This window comes from Pistacia vera, unplaced genomic scaffold (assembly GCF_008641045.1).
Source record: "Pistacia vera cultivar Batoury unplaced genomic scaffold, PisVer_v2 Contig22, whole genome shotgun sequence".
NCBI classification, from domain to species: domain Eukaryota; kingdom Viridiplantae; phylum Streptophyta; class Magnoliopsida; order Sapindales; family Anacardiaceae; genus Pistacia; species Pistacia vera.
The window spans coordinates 292,195-302,039 of record NW_022196024.1 but is presented as its reverse complement, the minus strand read 5'-3'; the positions used below and the strand labels follow the sequence as shown (position 1 = coordinate 302,039).

At 35.2% G+C, this 9,845-nt stretch overlaps 1 protein-coding gene across 1 annotated transcript; it reads left to right on the top strand.

Moving 5' to 3' along the window:
• Positions 1-5,800: 5,800 nt before the first annotated feature.
• Positions 5,801-6,721, top strand: LOC116130405. The gene is made up of 2 exons (XM_031416160.1): positions 5,801-6,003; positions 6,108-6,721. The coding sequence occupies exons 1-2, from the start codon at positions 5,818-5,820 to the stop codon at positions 6,672-6,674; spliced, it is 753 nt and encodes a 250-aa protein (XP_031272020.1). The 5' UTR covers positions 5,801-5,817; the 3' UTR covers positions 6,675-6,721.
• The last annotated feature ends 3,124 nt before the right edge of the window (positions 6,722-9,845 follow it).

Here is a 9,845-nt window from a genome sequence, read left to right as displayed (position 1 = left end):
TTTTTTTTTTTTTTTTTTTTTTTTTGGTATTTTAGGTTGGGCAGCTGAGGTGGACATAGATAGTGCATAAGAGAGCGTTGAATTTGTTCTGTGAGAGCGTGGACTGGTAATCCTTTCCTTCCTATTAGGCTTTCTGGTTTGTTCCTTGAACTATCATCATTTTTAAGTTATTAATGTTATTTCTATTATTTTTAAAGAAACATGGAAATTATATTGAAAAAAGTAATGGATACATGTGGGCAAGTGTCCACTACAGAATAGAAGCATCCCTCAGTAGGCTACTCTATAAAGTCGATATGCTGATTTCTTAGCTATCTGTACAGTTATGATAATACCAAATTACCTGAAGCTAAACACCCCTAAAAAATATTTAATTTAGAGTTGCTTACCTATCAAAATAAATGTTTTATTACGTTTGTATTTTCTGTTCAGGATTACGGCCTATTGGTCCACCTGACAAGACAAAGAAGAATATTACTTTTCTTCAAGCTTTATGACCCTGCGGAAAAGCTATGGTCTTTGTTGTTTTCTATTGTTATTTTGTTCTGGGAGTGTTTTTTTTTTTTTTTTTTTTTTTTTTTTTTCTCTTCTGGAATAAACCTTTGATTTAGAGATTATTTTTCTATGATAACAGCTATGTTGGAAGGCTTTTTGTGAAGAGTACTTTTATCCGATGGAATATTTGGCAAAACTAAATAAATGGCTGGCTATGATCCTGATGAAGAAATCGAACTCTATGAGGTTTGTTTCCTGTTGCTTATCTTCATGAGAATGGTGGCGAACTCAAGCTGAGTAGTTTAAGAATTTCTTAGTCCATTACTTATTAGTAAAGCTGCAAAAGATAGTTTTCTCTTCATTTGTTTACTAAGGAGTGGATTGCTATAGTATTTCACACTTATTTCTATTTTACGTAATCAATAGTTAATGCAAAATTATGTATGTATTTGGAAAGAAAAAGGATCCGAGCACTCAAAATTCTCTCAAGAAAAATGGTCTTAAATTTTTTTTAAAAAAAAAAAAAAAATTAATAGTTAATCACACCGTTTATGAATTTAAAGTTTGGGTGTGTTAATAGTTTGTGGCCCCTTAGAGACTTACATTGTTTCTTATTTTTTGGAGATGATTCCTTTAGTTATGCTTGAGTTGAACCCAATGTCATCCTTGCCTGTGAGAATAAAATTTGATAATTAGGTGCTCTCTGCCATAGAGTGTGTAGGGTACTTGCTGGTATGCAACTTGTCTCAGGTCCACTTGTCTACTCTCCCATGCTTTGGTTATTTGGATTGACTGGTGAATTAAAGGTTGACTTTTATATTGTCTGAGAGCTAAGATCTTCGTGACTGGATTTTTGGGTTTAAGTCCTTCTAGAGGTTGTATTGGAACGTAGGTTTATTTGATAGAATTAGCATGTCATATTTAAATTTGCATGGTTGTATGCATTATTTTGAGGATGTAGCTTACTCATGTTTTGATATTCAGGAACTTGGTTTGAGCCCATTGTGATATGCACACCCATTGAAAAGAAAAATACATTTCGAGCTAGCCAGGTAAATGTTAGGTATAACAAACATGGTGTGATTTGTTTTCCCTATGATAATGCTAACTCCGGCATTGTCTCTGTTGCAGCTTATAGATGGAGTATTGTGGCTTTCAAAAATCTCATACAGTTGAAAGTGCTGAACATATCGCTATCCAATGTTTCCTTCATTTTTGGACTATGTGCATAATCAACAGGTACACCTCCATGGTTCCTATTGTATTCAGAAAACTAACTTTTTCTTTGATATTCATTTTGTTTTATTATTGGTTTACAATCTCCCTACATTTATGATTTACTCTTTGCTTTTTTGTAGTGACATCTTCCTTGTCATCCCTAGACATTGGGTTTATTTTTTTAATTATCTGGTATCATCAACTCATCATTTCCGTTGCTAAATTTACATGATTTTGTGGTAGGTGGTTGTTCCCTTCCGATCTCTTGAAAAGCCGAAGGAGATGATTTTTGTCTAGAGATGTAAGGGCTTAATATTAGATGAACTTGAACTCTGTTATTTCACTGCAGATTTATCTTTTTGATTGTGCTTATTTTTATGTATATGTTTATTTCCGAGTAATTGTACTGATGCTATTGTGTTTTGAAAGTCAAGGTCAAAGCTTTTTACGTATGATGTTGTTGTAGAAAGAGTAGCTCAGATATTGAATTTGGATGATCCATCCAAATCAGGCTTACATCACATAACTCCTACCTCTCAGCAACCCAAACCTCAACCTATTAAGTACCGTGGCGTTGATCAATTGGCGGATATGCTGATTCACACGACCGGTAGTACTCATGGTCCTAGTTATGTGGCATGTTGAAATTTAATGGAAAATGTAATATTATGCTTTTTCTCATCATGTTCTTGGACAGACTTCCGATATATTGTACTATGAATTATGGGACTTCCTCTGCCAGATTAGAAAGTCTGAATTTCTTAAAGTAGCTTTCATCATGATATGAAGGGTGAAGTGAGTATGCTGATCAATTTCTTAAGTTACTCTTAAAAGATGTTGAGCCTTTTTCCTGCTTTTAGGCAGAATCTGTTTGTGCTTCACTTTTTTACTTAAATCTAAATTTCTGGAGTAGGTGGGCTGTCTCATCCTGATCAGAACTCCGGTTGCTAGAAGTTTTCTATCGTAAGATATACAGGTCTGAAGTTTTCTATAATGATTTAAAACGTCTTATTCGGGCGAAGAGATTTAAATTCTACTTGATTCCTCTCAGAACCTTGAAGAATTGAAAAAGAAACTCCTGCTGAAAGAAGGGAGCTGAGGAGGCCACCAGTGAGGTCATCATGTCTCTCCTAGGCTTGGGGAAATTTTAATCTTCAAGTGGAACAGATAGGTTTTCAGAACATATTGGAGAATCCAGCTGCTGCTTTAGAGCTATCTAAAAGGCTCCGCTCTACAGGAATGAAGGATTTGAAAAATGTTTTATCAGATGAGTTTGATGGCATCAGTGCCTTCTGAAGTTTCCGTTGTTCGGGTTTACTTAGTCCATTTTCTTCTGTATTCTTTCCTTTCAACTTTCCATTTCATATCCTCCTTTTCCCAGGACAAGGTAGTCTTATATGCTTTTTTTGAAGATGTTAGAGAGCAGAATGTCCAATCTGAGCGCGGAGGTTACCTTAGTTCTAGTAAGTTACAGAAGCAGAGGCAAAGCTGAGTTATGAATCATCTGAGGTGGCATAACTCTAGAGTTGAATCCCTGGAGGCTGAAGTGATCAAGAAGCAAGCAGAGAATGAGACTTTGAAGAACCAAGCTATTGTTTCAGAGCAAAAAGCTTCCAGCTCCCAACAGAAGGCTGCATTCCTGGAGGCTGAACTGAGCAGGAAGCAAGCAGAAATGAGGCTTTGAAAACCAAGCAGAGAATGAGGCTTTGAAGAACCAAGCTATTTTTTCAGAGCAAAAAGCTTCCAGCCCCCACAGAGGCTCTATTCCTAGAGGCTGAACTGATCAAGAAGCAAGCAGAGAATAGCTTTGAAGAACCAAGCTATTGCTTCAGACAAAAAGCTTCCACTCCGAACAGAAGGCTCTATTCCTGGAGGCTGAACTGATCCGTATGAGGCAAGAATGAGTTTTGAAGAACCAAGCTATTGCTTTAGAGCAAAAAGCTTCTAGGTCTGAACAAAAGCTCTACTCCTGGCGCGGACGATTCTGAAGCGGAGATGTACTCAAAGGATTTGTCTGATGCTGCTTCCAGCTCATTGAAGATTCCAGTGGCTCTGGAGTCTAAGGATCAGGGTGCTGATCCACTTCCGTTCCCTTCTTCAGCTAGCCAAACCAAGCTCCGGATCACTTGGACCTGGACTCCTTTGAATGTGGTATTGTTTCATATCTACAGAGTACGCAGAACTTAAGAATTTACATGTCGAGGTTTGAATTCCAAAGCGGTTGCTTTAGAAAGAAAGCTTCCAGCGTTGAACATATGCTCTTGTGTTATGGTTTGAAAATGTATGTATGTTTTTTATTTTTTAAACATAGTATCTGAAAATAACAATATATTTATTTTCATTATCTTATTACAAATGCGAAATATTTATCTATATTCTACTTTAACAGTATACTATCACTTTGACACTTGCGTTTGGTTCCCTATTTGTATTTGTATTTGGAATTGGATTTAGCGAAAAAACGTGTTTCAGTGCTCAGAGAACCAAATTCTAAAAAATTGATTCCTAACGCACAAAATGACCATTTTGACAAAAGGTCAGCGGTTTTTTTCTGCTTTTCCTCTCTCTTCCTTATTTTCTTCTTCTTCCTTCACTATGCTAACACATTTTAAGGCATTCAGAAACCCACCCTTAACTTTAAACCACCATCGGCGTCAGGAAATCCAAATCGTCATCCCCAACAGTCACCATCTTCCACGTTACAACGAAAGCTAGATCATCTTCCACTTGCACTCAAACTTAACACCCAAAGAACTTGAAACTCCTACAACGATATTTAGCAAAAAAAAAAAAAAAAACCAACCACTAGCGGAAGAGGACAACAACAAAACATCCCACTGCCAACCTCGACAGATTGAAAAATTGAAGCCAAAATCCACACACCCTGCCTACCAACAACAAACACCAGCCCATATCCAAAGCACCCCCTGACTGGACATAAACACATTCACGATCTACTAAGGAAAAAGAAACAATTACAGATAACATTTCCACACCATAGTAACAAACTAAGAACCCAAAGCAAATCATTTCACCATCATTATCCACCACCTTCGATCGCTACCACCTTCGACAGCCACCACGTTTGAGCGCCACCACTGGCGCACACGAGCCCAGATCTACCACCATCATCGGTGAAACCTCCCCTAACCCAAGTCTAGTAGCTTCTTTAATGAGCACCAATTCCACCACCATCGTCAGCGAGAGCTTGTCGAACCCGAAGCCACCACATTCTTTAAGAATCAACGGCGTTGTTTAACTACTTCATTAACCCACCGTCGACCACCCTCCTCCAACCCCACACCGCCAATCTGAATGATTGTTAAGAGGTAACCCAAACAATGCAGCATGCTGATTTGGTTTAGGTCCCTGATTTGGTTTATGTTTTAGGAGCCATTTGTTTCATATTAGTTTAATCTTTGGTTAGGGTTTATTTTATAATTGTTTTATTTTGCATTTGTATTATATTTGTTTATGTTTTACTTGTACACAATGCAATGTATGAATTTCATTAGTTGTTTGTGTTTTATTTGTAGTTGGTTAGGTTGTAGTTAATATGACTATATATGGTTAGGAGTAATTAGTTTAGTTAGTTGAATTGGTTACTATAGTTACTGTCAACTATAGTTAGTTAACCATAGTTACTAGAAATTTTGGGCAGGTTTGGCATCGTTATTTGATTGTAAGAACAAATTACAATCATATGAACAAAAGTCAGTATAATTTGGCCTGCCGTCGTAGGATCAATTACTACTTTCAACAAAAGAGGAAGTTTCGACATTTTTCCAGACTTGGAGTTCATCATACACCCTGTTGGTCAACATTGCCCCTAGCTTCCCCTGCATTGACGACTTCAAGTAGTGTTGGATCGAATGAGGTAACAATTTATTTGTGTTTAGTTTATGAGGTTTAAATGTGCATATGTGTGTTGGTAATGTGTTTGCTATGGTGTCCCAATCTTGGTTGTCGTTCTCACCGTACTGTTATTAGATGAGTGATAATGTCATCTGGTTCGTTGAGATGACCCACAAATTTCTGGTTCTGTTGTCTGAGCATGCGAAAATTTCCCACGGTACTTCAATAAAAACAACAAATTACTAGGATATGTTAGATGACTTATCATCATTGGCTGGAAGGAGACTTAATGTGACACAACTAGCCTCTAAGTACTTTCACCTGAGAAAAGTATATCAAGCATGGCGGAAATTGTTTCAACACACGGGCTTTGGTTGGGATCATGAGTCGCAAACTCCAACGTGTCCCTTACAGGTTTGGCAAGAATATATCAAGGTAAATTTCAAAATTTTAAATTCATATTAATCTACGACACCGTACTTTTACAAATTTTTTTTGGGATTGACAAATATTAATATATGTTTATTTTTCATTACCAGCAAAACCCACATGCGCAACAATTCTTCCACAAGGGACTTCCTCACAAGGAGCTTTATGAAGTCATATTTGAGAAGCAAACTACCACAAGGAGATATGCGTACACATCTACGTCTCAACCTATGGAGAACTTCACTTCTTTCGATCAAGGACCAGTTGACATTGATGATAGTGACTTCAAACGTGATTCGGATCAGACGATAGGGGAAAAACAGTCAAACACATCTGGTCATGCAAGATCGACAAATAGGAGGAAGAGAAGGGGCCCAAGACAAGTACTTGTGGATGTCATTGGCAAATTGACGAACGTGCTTGTGGAGAGGAGTATAGGATCGAGGGCTAGCAATCGTAGTAGAGATGAGGGGGACGAAGAGAACACCAGTGCTCCATCTGATCTATTTTCCATGAGCCATTGTATTGACGTTTTGACAGCCATGCAAGTACCCACAGAGTTTTACATGACAACTGTCAAGTACTTATATCAAAATCCAGGGTGGCAGGAGGTATTCATAAAACTGCCGCCCGATGAAAAGACTAATTGGATTTATAACGACTTTCGCAATTTGTAGATGACCCTATATGTCTTAAGTGTTTGGCCACATTTTTATATGCACCAGTGGGCACTTATTCCTTTAACGGCTAACCCAAACTTTTTTTCAGGACCTTGATTTGAAAAATGTACCCAAATGTCTGCTACTGTATGAACTTATTCATTGTGTTATTGTTTTATGTGAGATAACATGTTTCATATGAGTTTGGGATTGTAATTAGAATTAAAAATTGAATGTTATATTTTGTTAAGTACTACAACAACTGTTAAATAATAATTAATGTTTTACAAATATACAGGTTTAAATGGCGTTGTCTAGGTGTATAGGAAGAAGACGAAGTACTGCAGATGACGAAGAAGAAATACTGACAGATATAATAGTTGGACTATGCACTGTTGTTGCATTGGAAACAGATGGGCGTCACTTACGACATACATCCATATTAACTGGTCATGATTACATGTTGGAAGTACTAAATGGTCATGATGAAAAAATCTTTGAAAAGTACCGCATGGACAAAGACTGTTTTCCAAACTTATGTTACATTTTGGCACAACAAAGGAAATTGCGAGCAACCAGGAGGATGATTATTGAAGAACAAGTCATGATGTTTTTGACAATCATAGGTAAAAAGGAGACAATTAGAACGATGATAGAGGATTTCCAACATTCAGGTGAGACAATCTCTAGATATATTGGCTAAGTTTGCGAGGCAATATGTGAGTTGAAGACAGAGTTTATCAGGCAACCCAACTTCAGTGATGTTCCACTGGAAATATCGACCAATCGAAAAAATTACCCTTTCTTTAAGGTACTTCTTCGTTATGTTTTATATTAGTGGGTAGTTAATTTCATTGTGTTATTAATGTTAATAGCCGGTTAATATTACTAAAATTCAATTTTGATGATAGGATTGTATTTGAGCCATTGATGGCACACATGTTTATGCTTCAGTTCCACAGGAGTTTGGTGATAGGTACCGAAATTGCAAAGGAATGTTGGCATAGAATGTAATGGTTGTGTGCGACTTTAGGATGATGTTCACTTATGTCGTCACTGGGTGGGAAGGATCTGTGCATGATTCGAGAGTTTTAAATTCAGTTCTTGATGATCATAATTCTGGATTCCCACATTCTCCACCAGATATAAGTATCTTCTTTACTTATTATAGCGTATTGACTCCATTCTTGAGGCCCTGGAATTCAAGTAACATGTGTGCTTTTATTACAGGAAAATACTATTTGGTTGATGCGGCTTATCCAAATAGAGAAGGGTTCCTCGCTCTTCATAGGCGAGTGGCTTTCCATATTCATGATCACTACCGTAACCGGAGGGGGCCACAAGAGTTGTTTAATTACAGACATGCATCACTCTGCAATGTTGTCAAGAGAACCTTTGGTGTTTTAAAAAAAAAGGTTATGTATTCTCAATGGAATAAACAATTACCTATTGGACAAACAAGGGAAGATTGTTATGGCATGTTGTGTACTTCATAATTTTATCAGAATGTACAATACAGAGGACCCTATCTTCCAATGGTATATTGAAAATACGGGTAATGAGCAAGTATATTTTCATGGCCAAAACGGGCAGAAGATGGCGAAAATGGAGATGGATCGAGTCAACCGCAGCAAGGTATTATAGACGACATAACGACTCTACGAGATAACATAACAACTGAAATGTGGGCAGCACATATGACCATGTCGTAGTTTTTAATAGAGTATAGGTGTACAAACTATTCTAAGGGTTGATAATTAGTAGCTTTGTCATATATGTATTAATATGGTGTTTTCAAATAGTTGGACTAGTACTTGAAATTAATATGAGATTTTTTTTTTTTTAATTTAGTGGTTATGAAATTACCAATCAAATGTTTAATATTATTAAAATGTAAATTGATAAGTTTTTGGGTTATAATAATAAATTATTTTAACAAAATGCACCAAAATATTGTATTAATAAATTATTTTAAAAACTATACCAAACAAATATTTAACAATTTATTCAACTCAAATAATAAGGTCAAAATACTTTACCAAACACATTTTATTCAAATCCTATTCTCGTAATAATAACCCAACTTAACTCCACAATATTATTTCAAAAATCCTACCCAAAATAACAAAATAAACACACCCTTAAATATTTATTTTGAATTTAACCATCTATTTGATTGTGAACTAAATAGTAAATGTATGAATAATAAAAGTTATTATATACTTTTTTGTTCTACCTGCCTGAAGTGGAAGACACCTTTGCACTTGAATAAGCTATTTTGTTAAATTTGAATAATATGTTTATTTTTAGGGAAATGTCATCTAAAACCCATTTTTTTATTTTCTAGTTTGGTATGGCAAAAAGAGAAAACTAAGAGCAATTGTCAATTTTGTTAACGACTGACAGACGATAGAAGGTTTTGCGAAATTACTAGTACCTAAACGATAAGTAAATATCTCTATATTATGTATTTGATATAAAAACTATTTTTAGATAGTAAAAGTTTTCTTACTAGGGATTAAAAGCTCTTTTTGGATGGTTTAAAATGGTAAATAAAATAAATGTTATTTCATTATTTATGGAATCTAAATTAATATTTAATCATTTTTTTTTTTTTTTGTAAATAAAAGTTTATAACATTCAATGGTTTACAACGTCTTTTTTTTTTTTTTTTTATGTAATCTTTGCTCATATAAGCTCCCAAAATCTTAACAATAAGGTTATGGGAAAAAATTGAGAAAAAATTGAGAAAAAATTGAGAAAAAATTGTAATACAATACAAGGTTAAAGGAAAATTAAAAAGATGTAATAATAATAAAGATTACTGGAAAACGGTAAATTTTAGTGTACATTTTTAATAATTTTTACAACTTTTTATTATTATTATTATTTTTGTTTTTATTTTCAGATAAAAAATATACTTAATAACTTCTTATTTTCATTAAAAAAAAAAAAAAAAACCTTATATAATACCTTGGCTCTGTGTTTGACTGTTTGTCTTTCGCAACACGCAAAAATAAACTTCATTTCCTTTAGCAAAGCGACATTACCAGGGTTTTTAGTGGAAAGAAACTAGAGGGTCATTGAAAGTTTCGATCTTTTAGCCACATAGGCTTTGACTGTGCTAGCATTAAGGTTAGTTGCTCTAGCTTCTAGTTTTTTTTTTTTTTTTTTTGGTATTTTCTTTCA

Excerpts from the sequence above, each read along its gene's own strand:
- LOC116130405 (XM_031416160.1), top strand. The coding sequence starts at position 5,818 with ATGTTAGATGACTTATCATCATTGGCTGGAAGGAGACTTAATGTGACA. Across the intron at positions 6,004-6,107 it reads TTTGGCAAGAATATATCAAG|CAAAACCCACATGCGCAACA; the intron begins GTAAATTTCAAA and ends TTTCATTACCAG.